Raw genomic sequence first — 19,352 nt, 5'->3', positions numbered from 1 at the left:
GAGTTTACTTCACTTCCTGATAGGGGATTTAGGGGGGGAAAGATAAGGAAGGGGAGCATATAGGTGATTGAAGCATATTACAAAGTTATATAACTTTTTACTGTATTTCAATTACTGGGAAAAGGCTTTTCGCTGGAGTACCCCTTGCGGCACCCCCCCCCCCCAAAAAAAAAAACAAAAAAAACATAGACATACATAGAAAATATATAACTTTGTAATGTGTGTTAATTAAGCAGAAAAAGAAAAAAGCTGCACTACCCCCTTTAACTATAAGCAAGCTAGGAGAATCTTTCTAGAACAGACTCTTAGAACCATTCAGAAACCTGCTGCTTTACTATGATGTGTTTGAGTTGTAAGTTAAGGTTATGGTTTGTAGGAATTCCAGTCCACGTCTCCTCCAAACACCTGCGAGAATTACTTATCAGCAATACCGATGACCTCACTCGACCTTACATCAGTGCCAGCGACTTCACCATCACCAAGGATGTAAACTCTTGCAACAAAATAGTTTGGACATTGACATGGAAAAATATGACTGGAGATCTTCCGAATTTCCTTCAGGTAGGTTTATGTAAGGGTATACTATAGCTTTGTATGGCTTGATTACTTTTACATATTTATATTAGGTGGTCTGCATGGTTGGGTTAGTGGGGTTGGCTTTTGGGTCCATTGTTGTTACATAGAAACATAGAAGATTGTTGGCAGAGAAAGACCTATGGGTCCATTATCGTAAAAGTAATATGGCCGTTTAATTATAAAAAAAGGGAATGGTAGTATAATGGTTAAATAATATAGACCTGGGGTAGAGGGAACATAATATCCTGATTATCAATAAGGTGGAAAAGTATGCCAACCACTAAAGCATGCCCCCGACATGTTTTGATGTAAAGCTTCTTCTGGGGAGGCTTATTTACCAATCCTGATTTTAGTTTTCAAAGGGTCGTTTAGCAAAAATGCTTTTCTTTCAAATCAACTGGTCCCGGAAAGTGTCAGAGATTTATAATTTACTTCTATGAATAAAAGCCTTCCAGTACTTATCAGCTGCTGTATGTCCAGCAGGAAGTGGTGTATTCTTTCCAGTCTGACACAGTTTCTGAAATGGACAAATTCCCATAGAAAACCTCTCCTGCTCTCCAGACTGGAAAGAATACCAACCTTGCAGGACATAAAGCAGCTAATAAGTACTGGAAGACTTTTTTATTTTGCTGAACTACCCCTTTAATGCTCATCTCCCATATATCACAATTATACATGACTTACAGTAGATGGGGACTGTTAGAGATTTACACCTTATTATTGTTCTCCTTCTTTACACACAGGTCTATGCCGAGAATCTTACAGGCCTCCAACCTTCTATCCTAACCAGGGTCGTCTATGATGGTGGGGTGTTTATATGGCCAATATTTGGTGACATGCTCGCCTCTTCACACCTCCTGCCTCAGGTCAACAACACCATCCAATTCCAATATGTTTCTTAACCCTTTCTGGTAGATGTAGCAGAGTCTAGAGTGTAATTGGTCAGAATTTGTATGTTATCCTTGGTTTTCTGGTGATTTAATACCGTAGTGCTGAGGCCTTGTTATCTATATGCTGACACACTATAGTCTCCTCATGGATGATTCTCTTAACCTTTTCTTTAGGTCACTTTATGATGTTTGTCTAAATGATCTTCTCCCCACAGGTCATTGTTCATGTGAATGATATCCCAGCCCAATGCTCAGGCTCTTGCTCTTTCCAGCATCTTCTGAATGTAACTCCTGTAGTAAGGGATATTCAGTATACTGCAGGTATGCCTAATAATCCAATTCCTTCACCTCTTATGTACAAAAATGGAATATATTGCTGATACATTGTCTACCTTATAGACATTACTATATCTACCTTATAGACAATACTATATCTACCCTATAGACAAAACTATATCTACCTTATAGACAATACTATATCTACCTTATAGACATTACTATATCTACCTTATAGACATTACTATATCTACCCTATAGACAATACTATATCTACCCTATAGACATTACTATATCTACCTTATAGACATTACTATATCTTCCTTGTAGACATTACTATATCTACCTTATAGACAATACTATATCTACCCTATAGACATTACTATATCTACCTTATAGACATTACTATATCTACCCTATAGACAATACTATATCTACCTTATAGACAATACTATATCTACCTTATAGACATTACTATATCTACCCTATAGACATTACTATATCTACCTTATAGACATTACTATATCTACCTTATAGACATTACTATATCTACCTTATAGACAATACTATATCTACCTTATAGACAATACTATATCTACCCTATAGACATTACTATATCTACCTTATAGACATTACTATATCTACCCTATAGACATTACTATATCTACCTTATAGACAATACTATATCTACCCTATAGACAATACTATATCTACCTTATAGACAATACTATATCTACCCTATAGACAACACTATATCTACCCTATAGACATTACTATATCTACCTTATAGACATTACTATATCTACCTTATAGACAATACTATATCTTCCTTATAGACAATACTATATCTACCCTATAGACATTACTATATCTACCCTATAGACAACACTATATCTACCCTATAGACAATACTATATCTACCCTATAGACATTACTATATCTACCTTATAGACATTACTATATCTACCCTATAGACAATACTATATCTACCTTATAGACATTACTTGAAGAACCTTACATAATTTGCATTGTGCCATCAAAAGGCTCCCTTATTACAATGGTGTGGAAATAACTCTGGAATGCAGTGACATCTCAGTTTTAAACCAGTTTAAATGTTACTCAAAGTCATTAGGGTGATCGCAGCCGGCTTCTCCTCACCCTGCCAGGGAGAATATAATTACTATAATACTGCTCCTATATACAAGAATATAACTACTATAACACTGCTCCTATATACAGGAATATAACTACTGTAATACTGCCTCCTATATACAAGAATATAACTACTATAATACTGCTCCTATATACAAGAATATAACTACTATAATACTGCTCCCTATATACAAGAATATAACTACTATAACACTGCTCCTATATACAAAAATATAACTACTATAATACTGCTCCTATATACAAGAATATAACTACTATAACACTGCTCCTATATACAAGAATATAACTACTATAACACTGCTCCTATATACAAAAATATAACTACTATAATACTGCTCCTATATACAAGAATATAACTACTATAATGCTGCTCCTATATACAAGAATATAACTACTAAAATACTGCTCCTATATACAAGAATATAACTACTATAATACTGTTCCTATATACAAGAATATAACTACTATAATACTGCCCCCTATATACAAGAATATAAACTACTATAATACTGTTCCTATATACAAGAATATAACTACTATAATACTGCCCCCTATATACAAGAATATAAACTACTATAATACTACTCCTATGTACAGGAATATAAATGATATGTACAGTATGTACTATATACATGATATTATTACTATAGTTTAATAGAGAGACAAGGAATCACATGGGGTTTGTCTTGTTTGCCCAGGTCTCAGATGTGACTTCATTGTCAATATTTTGGGATCCGGATTTCCAGGAAATGCACTGGAATTGAAAGTAAAGATAAATCAGACTGAGTGCATTGTGACTGAGGCGAATGTCTCCAGCATAGTGTGTTGCATTGAAGACGTTCTACCACTAGGGGAGCACAAAGTATTTGTTCATGTGAAATCTCAAGGCTTTGCCATTGATGGAAATGGTAGCAATATTTTTCTGCGTGTTACTCCCAAACTGTTTGCTGTCATTCCATCTATCATTCCACAAACTGGTGAGTTTGCCATTTCCAATGCTGGCCTCATGTATCAAGGCAGAAATATAGAAATGCTAGAGGGGCATAGTTTTTACCAGTGTTCAGGTGCCTTATGAGACCATGATTTTGTTGCTGTTGTTTTATTGATCATGACTAGAGATGAGCGAACCGGGTTCTGGGTTCGAGTCCATCCGAACCCGAACGATCAGCATTTGATTAGTGGCGGCTGCTGAACTTGGATAAAGCTCTAAGGTTGTCTGAAAAACATGTATACATCCAATGACTATATCCATGTTTTCCACATATCCTTAGGGCCTTATCCAAGTTCAGCAGCCACCGCTAATCAAATGCCGAAAGTTCGGGTTCGGATCGACTCGAGCATGCTCCAGGTTCGCTCATCTCTACTCATGACCCTTACATGTAAGTTACTGCACTAAATATTTCTTACACTGGGTGGTGCTGTAGACTAGTACATTAATTCAAAGGAAGCACTCTGTAAAGTGCTAATTCTCAATGTCAGCACACCATGTGGCCTGGAGTGGTATTGCAGTTGGAAATCTATTAACTGAAAAATATAACGTTTTCTTATGTTTTGGGGATTCTGTCTAATACTAGTTGCAATTTATTGTTGGTTTAAATTTATTAACATCTCTAATTATCTTCATTTAGGAGGTAAACTGGTAACTTTGGATGGTGTGCGCTTTGATGGTGCAACAGCAGTGGCTTTTGGGTCTCAACTGTGTCCAATTCATGCTAGTACCTCCACTATAATCACATGCATAGCACCCCCACAGGCATGTACATATTTTAGAATGTTATTTATATAATACTGTCTACCATGTAACAAATGTGTGCTCCACAGTATGTGTTTACATAATCTATAGTAAGGATTACCAGCTGCACAGAGTATTTAAAGAGATTCTGTCACTAGGTTTATGCTGGCTTAATTGAGGGCATCATAAACTAGTGATCGGTGTATTACTTACATCATTCTGTTCAACCGTTCTCCTAATATGCAGGAGAATAGGATTCTCATAATACCCTTCCCCCCGCCCTCCAGCTGATGATTAACAGTTGACTGTCTATACACAGCATGGATAGATAACTGCCAATCAGCAGCTGGTGAGTTTTATGCTTCTCATGAATATCCAGGACTACTGAACACACACACTTAATGGAAAGGATTACCTATTGTCCATGTTATTCAAGAGAATACCTCTGGATCAGCTGCACAGAGCAGTGTAAGTAATACATCATTCTGTTCAGCTTCTCTGTCACTAGTTTATACTATCCTGAGATAGGACAGCATAAAACTACTGGCAGAGTCTCTTTAACCCTTTAACGACCGCGGGCTTACATTTACGCCGCCGCACCCTGGACCTTAATGCAGGAGGGCGTAAATGCACGCCCTGCTGGGGGCCCGTGCTGTGGAGTGAACTCAGGAGCTGAGCTCACTGCATAGTGGGTGCAGACTGGCTGCTTTAAGCAGCCAGGCCCTCACCCTCAATGGCGGGCCATTGCGATCTCACGACAGCCCACCTTTGACCCCTTAAACATGCAACTGCGGTGTTTAAGTGTAAGTGACAGGAGCATCTCCTGTTGCTTACCGATCGGGAACCCCGCAGCGTGCCTGCAGGGGTCCCAATCGCATGGCCTGACTGCTGGAGGTATACTGCTTACCTCCATGCAGTCTGATCTTCTAATAGAATATGCAAAAGAACACTGCAGAGACACCATCACATGTCTCGACGCAAGTGAACTAGCCAGACCTTCCCTCCGGGAAGGAACAACCAAGCCAAAGGCGTTCTCCAGTCAAGGAAACCACCTCAGCAAGGTATCCATCCACAGACAGCTGTTTCGGGGGTTTTGCCCCTCATCAGTGTGGAGTAGGTTTCTGGCAAGTGGGAGCAATGACTAGTAAGTGCATGCAAAAGGACGCTGGTTGACCTCAGGGAGATCAACCAAAACACTGCAGAGACACCATCACATGTCTCAACGTCAGTGTATTCTAGAACATTGCCCCCTGGGAAATCAAATATGCAAAAGAACACTGCTGAGACACCATCACATGTCTCGACGTCAGTGAACTAGCCAGACCTTCCCTCCGGGAAGGAACAACCAAGCCTTAGGCGTTCTCCAGTCAAGGAAACAACCTCAGCAAGGTGTCCATCCACAGACAGCTGTTTCTGTGTTTTTGCCCCTCATCAGTGTGGAGTAGGTTTCTGGCTAGTAGGAGCAATGACTAGTAAGTGCATGCAAAAGGACGCTGGTTGACCTCAGGGAGATCAACCAAAACACCGCAGAGACACCATCACGTGTCTCAACGTCAGTGTATTCTAGAACATTGCCCCCTGGGAAATCAAATATGCAAAAGAACACTGCAAAGACACCATCACATGTCTCGACGTCAGTGAACTAGCCAGACCTTCCCTCCGGGAAGGAACAACCAGGGGGTAATGTTCTAGAATACACTGACGTTGAGACACCTGATGGTGTCTCTGCGGTGTTTTGGTTGATCTCCCTGAGGTCAACCAGCTTCCTTTTGATCTTCTAATATAGTCTGCCACAGACCACATGTAGGCTCTATCAGAAGATCACAGATAACATTGATTCCTGTTATGCTATGGCATAGCAGTGATCAGTGTGACCAATCTAATATACGTACCCCCATAGGGGGACTTAAAAAGTGTAAAAAAAATAGATAGATGCCCTAAAGCCCCTCCCCCAATAAAAGTCTAAATAAACTACTACTAATAAAACCTAGCGCTAAAGGGGTATAATATGTCCATTTTAAGTATACCTATTTGCAAAATTGGGCTGATCTTGTACGGGGCAGTGATTTGTCCTCTCATGTGATGATGTTAGAGAGGACAGGGCTGTATATGTGATGGGGCAGTGTTGTGTGATGGAATGGAGACAAGTGAGAAGTACTAGGCTGTTACATAGTGGGAGGCTCACAGCATCACAGAGTATTTCAGGAGAGGAGTGGGCTGATCTTGTATGGTGCAGTAACTTGTCCTCTCATGTGATGATGTTAGTGAGGACAGGACTGTATGTGATGGGACAGTGTGGTGTGAAGGAATGGAGATAAGTGAGAGGTACCAGGCTGTTACCTAGTGAGAGCGTCACAGAGTATTTCAGGAGAGGATAGTTCAGATCCTGTTACAGTCTGAGACTAACACATATAATTGACACGATACCTATATGACGCACACCTCCTACTATTACATGTTCTGTATTCTTCTTTCTCCAGAATGACAATGAGTCCGAGAAGGTCAGGATAAGAAACGATCAGGACTGGATCCCTTTCCCAGACCGGATCTCTTTTGATGCATTCCTAAATCCAGTTATTTCATCCATTTCTCCAAACACAAGCAGCACAGCAGGTGACAGAAATCTTCATAAATTAATGATTAATATTTATCGTCTGATTAATATTCATGACCTTATTAATATTCATGAGTTTATTTGCAACAATTCCTGCAGTGAAGAAAGTCGACGGCTCTGAATATTTAAGATAAGTAACTTCATGCAGATGGATTCTCATCCCTTCCATTCTACCTCTGGGTTATCTGGGTTGTCACTGTCAGTATGGCTGGTGCAAAACTACAACTCCCATCATGCCATGGGAGGAGGGACAGAGGGGTGGTGCCAAGTTATGGCACAGACACTCTAGGCCATGGCCGTTTGGCACAGGGCTGCAAGTTTAAGGGTACAAACCCACACACCGTATACACAGCTTATTTACTGCTGCGATACGCAGCAAATACGCAACAAATACGCAGCAGATTAGATCTAAATAACTGAACACAGCATCAAATCTGCACCACCAAATCTGCTTCAAATCTGCTGCGTTTTTGCTGCGTATCTGCTGTGTATACGGTGTGTGGGTTTGTACCCTGAAAGTATTTTTTTAGGACAATAACTGCATCACCTGCCGAATGGACCCCAGGACAGATCTTGGATTAAAAGCAGCTCTCCGAAGGTACAAGCGGTTTGGGGGGGAAATATTGTGGGTACATACAGAGTCCCTTTAAGGCAGCTGCCACGCCATATTGTTATGGTTTCAGAATACACAAAAGGGTCTGCATTTCCCCCCCAAACAGCGCCACTCTAGTTTATAGGAAGGGCCTATAGTTGCAGTAGTTGCAAAACTACAATTCCCATTATGCCTGGACAGCCAAAGCTAAAGCTGGAGGGCAGCAATTTATATTACATTCTCTAACAACATTTTTATTCTCCATTCAGATAACCGGGTCGTCTTCATTTACCTGTCACATTTTGACAATCCTCCCTATGTGAAAATGGAGGTGACTGTCCACATGGAGGTGGCCAGGATTGTGAATGTAACATCAAAAAGGATAGAAGTCATGTTGCCCTCGCTTCCTGCTGGGATTTATAATGTATCTGTTATAATGAATGGAATCTCACTTACAGCTAATGGGTATGTACAACACTATATCTCGACTAGACTCTTCTCTAAGGGTATGTTCACATCTTGTTTTTTGTCCCCAGGTCGGGCTACACGTCAGGAATCAGTGCAAAAATGATGCTGACGTACACAGTATTTGTGCAGGACTCAAAAGCGTGGTCGACCACGCTTTTGAGTCCAGCACAAAAGCCGTGTACGTCCCGCAAATGAGCAGAACACATTAACATAATGACTCCGTCCTGCTCATTTTAGTCAATGTGGCCATCAGCCGCACGTCGGGCTGCACGTCAGCATCCTTTTTGCACTGATTCCTGACGTGTAGCCCGACGTGAGGACAAAAAACGAGATGTGAACATATCCTAAATCAAGCTAGGTCAACTTAAACAGCTGCTTACCCGTGTTGGGTTCTTATAGGTCACCACTGTGTAAACACCCATAGTGCAGGGAGAAAGAATAAGTGCACCTTACAACACAATAATATGTCGATTTACTTGAATTTTACCAGAATTTGGTCTAACTTTTATTTAGGTCACAGGTATTGAATTCAAATTATTAAAAAGTTGGATTTTTTCCTTAAATTTAAGCTTTATCCACCTAGTTTCCTCTATGGGAAAGGAAGGGGTATGGTGAAGATACCCAGCTCTGGCGGGGGCTTATCTCTCCTACAACAACAGGATCTATTAGTTAAAGCGTAACTGTCATGTTTTTTTTTATTGCAGAAATCAGTAGTATAAGCGATTTTAAGAAACTCTGTAATAGGTTTCATCAGCCAAAAAAGCCTCTTTCTGTACTCAAGAAGCAATCTCCCAGCCTCCCCCCCTGACTTCTTATCTGTGCATTATCAGGCAAACACGTCTTCATTACAGAGAAGCCAGTGAAGACGGGCTCTGCTCTCTCCATTGTATCCTTATGGAGGGGGGAGGGGCTGAGGGAGATGAGGGAGCAGGAAGAGATGACATGAAGGTCAGCTGTTTGTAGACTCTCTGGGCACCTAAACCGCAGGATTCAGGTGTCAGAAAGGTCAGTGCTTATCTATGAACTTACTGAGAGAAGATTGCAGGGTGTTGTGCTTTGCAGGGCTGCTCCGTGCTCCGTCACTCCTAACAGCCCCTCCCCTCTCCATAGCCACATAATGGAGACAGAAATCCTGCTTCATCTGATGTGAGGGGGGAGGCTGGGAGATTGCTTTTTCACTACAGAAGGAAACTCTTTTAGTACATAAAACCTATTACAGAGTTTCTTAAAATCACTTGAACTGTTGATATTTAATGTTTTCAGAAAAATGACCCTGAAATGACAGTTTCGCTTTAAATCCCAAAATGCCTGGCACATCTCTGACTTCATCTACAAGAGGGAGGCTGCCATACACTTTAGACAGTCGAAGATGTATGGGCAACTTTTAGCATGGTTAACATTATTGACTTGAAGCACTTGAGTCCTGTGTATGAATCGAAGCAGGTCATCTCTGTGGACATGTAATCTCTGAGTTTGGCGACTCACTGGTTAGTAGGGTTAACTTGAAGCAGTAGATACCTAGGTTTGAAGCAAGGTCATCTCAATGGACATTTGTTGGTTTCTAGACACTCAGGGCCCTATTCCACCGGACGATTATCGTTCAGATTATCGTTAAATCGTTCGAATCTAAACGATAATCGTTCGGTTGAAATGCAGTTAACAATTAATGACCGAACGAGAAATCGGTGATCGCTTTATGAGATTTTTATCGTTTTATCGTTGCTCTATAAGATTGCTTTATAAGATTTTTATCGTTTTATCGTTGCTCGTTCGCAAATCATTCGCATTGAATAAGACTTCGTTTGGTCGTTCGCAATAGATACGAACGCAATAGTGAAGAAATAGCGAAGAAGAAACGATCGCAATTACGATCGTAAGTAACGATTATCGTTCCATGGAAATGAGTGAATGTTTTCAGGTCTTTCGCAATAGCGGTCGTTTGAGATCGTTAATCGTTAACGATTATGCAAACGATCATCGTCCAGTGGAATAGGGCCCTTAGGCTGGCAAGGTTGACAGGAATCATCTGGGTCCTTATTTTAAATGTGACCAGGACATTTTCAAGGACATCTAGTGTCTGAATACGCTGGCTTAATGGTTGGAGGGGTTGACTTGAAGCAAATGGGTTTTGGATTAAAATATAATTGAAAAACCTCTGAAAGGGCACAAGCATGGTGGCTCATTAGTTAAGAGGGTTGACTTGAGGTATTGTAATCCTTGATCAAATGAATCCAGGTCACCACCATAGACACGTGGTGTTTCTACGTGATGGCTCTGTGGTTTGTAGGCTTTACTAGGTGCACTCTAGTTTTAGATTAACTTCAAAGACTAATGGTGCGTTTACACAGAACGATTATCGCTCGAATTTCCGTGATAACAATCACATCTGAGCGATAATCGGCTCGTGTAAACACAGCAAACGATCAAGTGACGAGCAAGAAATCATTCATTGTGATCTTCCAACTTCTTCGCAAATCGTCGTTGGTGGTTCGCTAAAAATTTGCAGATGGCTTCGTGCAAACAGTATTTCACCGATTCACCCTATGTGTGAGATAGGTTTAAACAATCTTAAAACGATCGCAATAACGATTTTTCCAAAAGATATATCGTTCGGTCTAAACGCTGATCGTTATAAAAACACATCATTACTTTGAAAATGTTAATCGTTGGATTGGGCAAATTATCGCTCCGTGTAAACGCAGCATAAGGGTCCTATTAGATTAAGCCATTTAAATAAAAAACGACTAACGATAAAATATCGCAAACGAGATTGTTTATCATTAACCTAAAATTGTTCCCCATATTACACAGAACGATGGTCGTTAGATACGATCGTTACTATGATCGTTATTGCGATCGTTACTATGATCGTTTACTCCATCTGATCCCAGCAAAACAATGAACAATGTGCAATTACACTGAACAATTAGTGAACAAATGCGGAACTTGAGCGAATGAATGTGGAATTACAGCGAACGATTAGCGAACGATTTACGATTATTTTCGGTTCAGATCTACATCAACGACCAACGACACACGAACGATTTTTCAATCGTTGCCTGCTAGTACACAGAATGATTATTGTTTAAATTCGAACAATATAACGATTAGGGCCCTTAGGGACCCTATGGGCCCTATTCCACCGGACGATTATCGTTTGCATAATCGTTAACGATCTCAAACGACCGCTATTGCGAAAGACCTGAAAACGTTCACTCATTTCCATGGAACGATAATCGTTACTTATGATCGTAATTGCGATCGTTTTTCTTCGCTATTTATTCGCTATTGCGTTCATATCTATTGCGAATGACCGAACGATGTCTTATTCAATGCGAACGATTTGCGAACGAGCAACGATAAAAATAGGTCCAGGTCTTATAAAGCGATCAACGATTTCTCGTTCGGTCGTTAATCGTTAACTGCATTTCAACCGAACGATTATCGTTTAGATTCGAACGATTTAACGATAATCTGAACGATAATCGTCCGGTGGAATAGGGCCCTTAGTCTGAGCATGGAAGATCAGTGCGTAGAAGACTTCAAATCTAACCAGGTCAACTCCATGGACATTGGTGGTCACCATTTAAGTAAGGTGGCTCAGTGGTTAACACTGTTATCATGCAGCACTGAAGTTTTGATTTTTAGGACCAAATGAGGACAAAATTTCCATGGAGTATAGGCCTAACTACGGCTCCTTTAGCATGATAGGGGGTCCACATTAGAAGCTTTGCTACGGGTCTGCATGACTTCAGTTGACTTCTCTGGACCTTGACATGCTCTTCCATAGGTTTTAATAGCCTCTTATAAAACCTGACCTTAGTGTATTTAGTTTTAAGAAATAGAAATTGGATTGTAGACCCCAACTGGGACTGATATATTTGAATATAATCTAGATAAAAATACGGAAAATGAATAAATCTATATGATGCCCTTGCACGATAGTGATGGTGACCCTACTGGAGAACCTCAGAAGAACAATCAGTGCATTCTTCTAAGACACCTCAATCATCACATGACCTCCGCCATGCCGCTTTTACACAATGTCACAAGATCTATGTTTGTTGTTGGGAAAAGGTTTTCGGAGACTGTCATGTGTTCTTCTGAAATCAACACAAACTCCAATTGAAATGGAGCCATTGTATGTGTTGACCGTGTTATGTACCTCCAAGTTCATATGGACTTAGTGCGGGCGGGAGACTTTGATGACTTCAATTATCCTCTCTATCGTTCTATGAATAATTAGTGGAATTAATCAGCTTTGAAAAGCCGTTTGAGTCTGTGATGAAAGGAGTATCCCGTGGAACGCTGTTAGCATTGTTGCTGTCGGCAAGGGCGCTGTTTCTACAAGGTGCAATGTGACCTGCAGAAAAGTGACATCACGTACACAGACGACAATTATCATTCATAGGGAGCCGGTAAAGTTTACTGCGCCGAGAAGTTTCCGTCAGCTCTCTTCATGTCTTTTAGGTTCCAGCCAATTATCCGCTATGTCCTGGAAACGTACAACCTGGAACCATGCTGTGGATCCTTCCTGGGTAATGATGTGTTTTTCGTATTTTAATAATATTCGAGATCTGTGCAAAATGTGAGGCTAATGACGGTGTCGCTGTGTAACGTTCATCCAAATGAATGGGTGATAATGGCCATGCTGCTGTACGTGGTGGAAGGCGACATGGCATACCTCTTCTCCATTGATCCCACCTGAATAGCACAAAGTGGGATGGGCATGCTGGCAGTTATTTGATGCCTCAACTCCACCCTTGAATAGTGTGGCCACTCCCTATAAAATACTCCTATTCCCCTGTGGGCCCCTACTACTTCTCATTTTCTTGGCCCATCTTATCAGCTTGCCAAACTTTTATTGTTCTATCTTCCTACTTTTCTACCTGTTTTATTTCTTGTAGCCAAGAAGATACATGTGACTTCCTCTTCCTGTTCTGCTTGTTGTAGTCAGGAAGATACATGTGACTTTCTCTTCTTGTGTAAAAGTGGCAGCGATCAGCTAAAGACAGCTGATTGTCTGTTTGGAACCTGCTTTAAAATGTATTGTTATTGGCCGCACATCCTCCTGTGTAACAGGGGTTTGTGCGGCCGAGAAAGGTAAAGGGAAACAGACAACACAAATATGTATCTGTGCTGTCAGTTTCCAGATCACAAGCAGTCTGTACTTACCAGCCACGCTGCTTGTGATCTGGTTCTCCGGTCCTTTGGCCACTGCTGTAACTTCAGGCCGCCAATTCCTCCAGAATGATTGACAGCCAGAGAAGGTGGAGAAATCTCTGTCAGAAATGTCCCTTAGGCAATGTTTTAAGAATGCGCATGTTTTTGTACTCTTGCACAACCACTTTTTGCTCCTACAGTGTAGGATTTAATCCTCTCCTTGTCTGTTTCAGGCGGGACTGCCATTACCATCTATGGTGAAGGATTTAGTCTTAACACATCCATTATTTCAGTGTATGTTGGGCAAGAACCATGTACTCTGTTGAAGGCCACACATGAAATGATCATCTGTCAGACACCACCTTACCAGTTTCCTAATCTGAATGAAGAGAATATCACAGTTCCTCTTAAAGTTTTCATTGCAAACATGAGTGTCAAAAAGGTAAATTCCAATTCCCATATCGCTAGTGGCGAGGACCTTACCTTCACTTATCACAGAGGCTTCACACCTACCATTTCCAATCTGTCTTGGGATACAGAAAATGGTAGTCTCCAGCTGTTCCTTATGGAAACCATTGGGATAGAATCAATAATTATTTTCCAGAACATTCAGACTAAAGTAAAATATGAAATAGCCTACAAGAACTTGCAGAACTCAAACTTTACAATTCCTCTTGATCACTTCAGTGTTGGGAAACACTCTATAAAGATATATCAGGTCAATCTTGGGTTTGCTAACATATCAGAGAAGATGTTTGAGCTTGAACCTCATGTGTCCTCCTTGTCTCCTAGAGAAGGTCCATCGTGTGGTGGGATCATTCTTACCCTTTCAGGATCTTTCTATAAAACCAGGAATGCTTCAATTCAGGTGATGCTCTCCAAGGATTATGAATGTATTCTTCAGAGTGTAAGTAGTGATACAATAACCTGTATCCTCAAAGTCAATGGCAGTGTCAACCTAACAACCCCCACAGACATTCAGGTATCTGTCATTGTCAATGAAAATCTTGGACTCTGTGGATCAAACTGCACCTTGACATTGCTTCCAGAGCAGACTTCCATAGTTAACGGTGTTCTTCCAGGGATACAAAGAACAACCTATGTTCTCTATATTTCTGGTCAGAGATTAAAAAGTAACCTCCATATTGTAGTGGACAGTAGTCAAGGATGTTATGTCCTATCTTGGAATGAAACATTGGTCATATGTCGACCAGAAGAAGCCGTTTCTCCTGGAATGCATACAGTAAGTTTCCCTTTTGTGGGAGATGGACATTCATGTCTGAAACACAAAACATACAATTTTTCCATAAAACCTCACGTAACAAGGTTTTATCCTCTGTATTTTGGCATTAATGGTGGTGGCTTATTGACGATAGAAGGGTCAGGACTTCAAGGTTGGAACACTACCTTTGTTTTTTTAGGAAATGTTCATCTTTGTAAGATTACAGCTAATATTACTGTCATAAGATGTGTTGTTCCACCAGAAAATGGAACCATGAACGTAACGTTACAAGTGGACGATGACGCCTTTACCATTGGAAATGTCTATTTCGGAGAACCGTATACACCCATGGTCCATTCAGTCCTTGAAAATGGCTTGACATTGAGCTTTGAAGTATCAGGGTTCTCATCTATAGACAATCTTGACCTGAGAGTTGGTAGTTATAAGTGCACCAATGTTTCTGAAAAGTCCTCATGGGTGCAGTGCTCTATCCCTCAACTACCAGCCGGGAATTATGGGGTCAAATGTCTTGATAGCCAAAGAGGTTGGGCGACATCACATGTTACTGTGGTCTTTACGCTTCAGCTCATCTCACTGGGGAATAACATTGGTGAGTACATATATTTAAAGTTTTTTTGGGGTTTAACAAAGATGCTCAGATTGTCTAAAATGTAAAAATAATGCACTATGAAACATGTCCTGCTCCACTGGTCTCCTTATTCCTCTACCACCATGGACATATCACACATGAACATGTTACATGACTATTGCAATCCGACCAAACACCAACCACAGATAGCCCATGAATTTTCATGGGCAATGCCTAATTTCAACTGTGATGGTGTTGCGGGAAAAATTAACACTTACTGCCAGGATTTCCCACAGGTTACAGCTGGTTGTAGCGGGTCTCAGCTTAGGGAGGTGTAGTTAAAATCAGGTAACGTGATTTAAGGTGTTATGACCAGCTTTTTTCAAGAAAAAAGTGGAGACCCCTCTAAAAAGTTGTTTCTTAACTTTTTAAAATATCTTATCAGACAAAAATGCTTCCTTCTCATGTTATCAATCATCTGCCCTCTCCCTTGTTCCCCTCCATGCTACACGATCTTCCACAAGATGTAATTCTTAGGACTATCCCCAATGTATACAGAACATGTCCACTTGTAGTTGCCATACCCTTGTACACACAGTGTGTGCTGTCAATAAGATCTATCAAGTTATTGATGAATTATCCTACAGAAATTAGTTTCCATATGAACTCCATTTAACCATTTGAGTACAACATAGACAATCTAAGAAAATGTCGCCCTGGTCTATCATAACATTACCAAAAATGCTCCAAACGATTATTAAAGGGGTACTCCAGCAAAAAAAAAAAATATATATATATATATATTTCTTTTTTAAAAATCAACTGGAGCCAGGAAGTTATACAAATGTTTAAATTACTTCTATTTAAAAATCTCCAGTCTTCAATTCCTTATGTCCTGCAGGAAGTGGTGTATTCTTTTCAGTCTGACACAATGCTCTCTGCTGCCACCTCTGTCCATGACAGGAACTGTCTGGAGCAGGAAAGGTTTTCTATGGGGATTTCCTACTGCTCCTGACATGGACAGAGGTGGCAGCAGGTGTCAGACTGGAAAGTATACACCACTTCCTGTAGGACATACAGCAGCTGATAGGTATTGGAAGACTTGAGGTTTTTAAATAGAAGTAATTTACAAAATGGTATAAATTTCTGACACCAGTTCATTGGAAAAAAAATAAAATATATAAATATTTTTTTGCTGGAGTACCCTTTTAAGCGGAAAGTAGGAAAATGTTCATGTTCATGTCAATGTTTATGCTTATTGCTTACAGATTGCATAGAGAACAGGACTCTCCATCTTTCTGGGGCTGGCTTTTCTCCCGGAAACACCTTGGTTACCATCTGTGGATCTCCCTGTGAAGTGAATGATACCCTGACCACGGCCACTGATCTCTACTGCTCCAACTGGAAGCTAAACAGTAAGTGCGGCAAGTACCCGTATACTGCAATAGACGACCACAAGACTCTATGTATTATAGAGGAAGACCAAGTGGATGTTTGCTTGATTTCTCTTTATTATCAGGTAGTGAGGACTTTTGCAGGGACCACAACTTCACCGATTCTATTGGGAATTTACTCATGGAAAATAGATAGGATCAATCTAGCACCGTGTCCTATGCAGGTAGTGCAGTAGTGTAGTCTTATGCCTGAGAATAGGCCCACTTTTAATGTTTGCTCTGGGGTTATTGATGCTCAGTAGATGCCATGTTCAAAGGTTTTTATTTATTGATGCATCTTCTACTTCAGGAATGGGGAACCTATGGCCCTCCAGCTTTAGCTTCGGCTGCCCAGGCATGATGGGAATTGTAGTTTTGCAACAGCTGGAGGGCCGAAGGTTCCCCATCCCTGTTCTACTTGGATGAGCGTTTTGGTTCTTTTCATCCTAAAACATGGTTAAGGATCAAGGATTTAAGGGTCAAAGATTTACTCTCTTCCCCTATCCACAGAATAGATGGAGTTTAGCTGAGTGATCCCCAGTGATCAGCAAAATTGAGGCCCTTTGTCCCCTAGTGCTGGTCTATAGCAATGAGCATGAATCCAACATGCTCGGATGACTTGACATTTGAATAATGATGAAGTTGGATGAAGCCCTTGGGAGTCTGGAAAACATGGATACAGCCATAGGCCATAGGTTGTATCCATGTTTTCCCGGCCTCCCTAGGGCTGCATCCAACTTTATCCACCAACGATCTGACTTGAGCATGCTCACCTCTACTGGCCTACCTTCAGCAGTCCCTAATATAAAATATATAAAAATATAGTAGTGGTCAAGTATGCATGTTACTGCTATATTCATTATGAGACAAAGAAGAGATCAATGGGGGTCTCAGAGGTTAGACACCCACTGATAAGCTAGTTATAATCCATCTTGGTATAACCCCTCTAAATCAAGCCATCCATTGCTTTGGCTCCATACATCTGGTCAAGCCATCCATTGCTTTGGCTCCATACATCTGGTCAAGCCATTCATTGCTTTGGTTCCATAAATCGGGTCAAGCCATCGATTGCTTTGGCTCCATACATCTGGTCAAGCCATTCATTGCTTTGGTTCCATAAATCGGGTCAAGCCATTGATTGCTTTGGCTCCATACATCTGGTCAAGCCATCCATTGCTTTGGCTCCATACATCTGGTCGAACCATCCATTGCTGTGGTTCCATACATCGGGTCAAGCCATCCATTGCTTTGGCTCCATATATCTGGTCAAGCCATCCATTGCTTTGGCTCCATATATCTGGTCAAGCCATCCATTGCTTTGGCTCCATATATCTGGTCAAGCCATCCATTGCTTTGGCTCTTCTCTTTGGCTATGTGAGGAAGGGAGGGGATGAACCAAGAACCAAGGTTGGCCATAGGGACAGAGCACAGGCATATTGGCATGTTGATACATGTGAGGAATTATTAGTAATGTGGTGGAGGTGGCGGGTTGCAGGTTTCACATAGTTTTGGATATGTTCCCATTGCTGAGCTCACATCTTGGCTGTCTCAGGTCTGAGAATTGGATTGGTGCGTGAGTTGTAGTGGTGGGAAATAACGCCACTCCGCTTCTCTCCCATGGGAAAAAATAACACAACTTTTTTTACTGTATTTGAACAATGAATTACGTGTTTGGGGTGCACAGCAGGAAACAAACGTCTGCGGCTGCCAAGTACAACACACGTTACACAAGGTTAATTAAAATCAGGTAACGTGATTAAAGGGGCATGAAATACAGACATTACAATATAGCTGTGTATTCCCACAGGACACACACTCCGAGCTTTATACCAGGAGACAGTCCACATTACATTATATACTTCATAGGTTCATAAAGGGACCAAGCTACTAACCAAAGCCGAGAAACACAATCAGAGATACAACAAAAAGTCAGCTCTGCCTCAACACTTCTCACATGATAGACATAGCAACGGGTGTCATTGTGCAAATAATGGACGTTATTTATACATTGATGGACGTTGTCATAAAAAATGCCGCCACTTTTACCTAGTGTGAACCTACCCATACAAAGCTAAAACACTAATTACAAAAATAAAAATACTATAAGGTTGGGTTCACACTATGTTTTTGCAATCCGTTTTTTTCATCCGTTTGTCTCGGACAGAGAGGTCAGCAGAGAGCACTGTCTCAGACCGGAAAGAAAACACCACTTCCTGCAGCACATACAGCAGCTGATAAGTATGGGGAAGACTTGAGATTCCGAAATAGAAGTAAATGACAAATCTATATAACTTTCTGAAAGCAGTTGATTTAAAAGAAAACGATTTTCTCTGGAGTACCCCTTTAAGTGGACCTTAATCGCAGTCATCATTTATCGCAGTCATCACTTTAAGAAAAATTTATTTTCTTTTACGTTTTTTAAATCAGTTTCACAAAATAATATACATATACAAATATATACATAGGCATAACTGTATGCGCCCTGATAAAGAACCCCCCTCTACCCAAAGTGACCATCAATTGCGGCATAGAACTTTATTTGGGTCCCTTTAAGCACCAGGTCCCTGATATAACTGCATCCTCTATATCACAAACTCTGGCCCTCTAGCTGTTATAAAACTACA

General features: G+C 40.7%; 1 protein-coding gene across 1 annotated transcript in view; it reads left to right on the top strand.

The window, feature by feature from the left end:
- Positions 1-19,352, top strand: part of PKHD1 (PKHD1 ciliary IPT domain containing fibrocystin/polyductin) — a 340,735-nt gene that overhangs the window by 38,925 nt on the left and 282,458 nt on the right. The window contains exons 25-34 of the mRNA XM_069974284.1: positions 377-561; positions 1,320-1,442; positions 1,682-1,787; positions 3,614-3,892; positions 4,544-4,668; positions 7,128-7,260; positions 8,123-8,318; positions 12,792-12,859; positions 13,718-15,316; positions 16,564-16,710. Of these exons, the coding sequence (XP_069830385.1) occupies positions 377-561; positions 1,320-1,442; positions 1,682-1,787; positions 3,614-3,892; positions 4,544-4,668; positions 7,128-7,260; positions 8,123-8,318; positions 12,792-12,859; positions 13,718-15,316; positions 16,564-16,710 (2,961 nt within the window). The remainder of the gene's footprint in view (positions 1-376; positions 562-1,319; positions 1,443-1,681; positions 1,788-3,613; positions 3,893-4,543; positions 4,669-7,127; positions 7,261-8,122; positions 8,319-12,791; positions 12,860-13,717; positions 15,317-16,563; positions 16,711-19,352) is intronic.

Source organism: Dendropsophus ebraccatus, chromosome 6 (assembly GCF_027789765.1).
Source record: "Dendropsophus ebraccatus isolate aDenEbr1 chromosome 6, aDenEbr1.pat, whole genome shotgun sequence".
NCBI lineage: Eukaryota > Metazoa > Chordata > Amphibia > Anura > Hylidae > Dendropsophus > Dendropsophus ebraccatus.
This window is presented reverse-complemented; position numbering and strand designations above follow the sequence as displayed.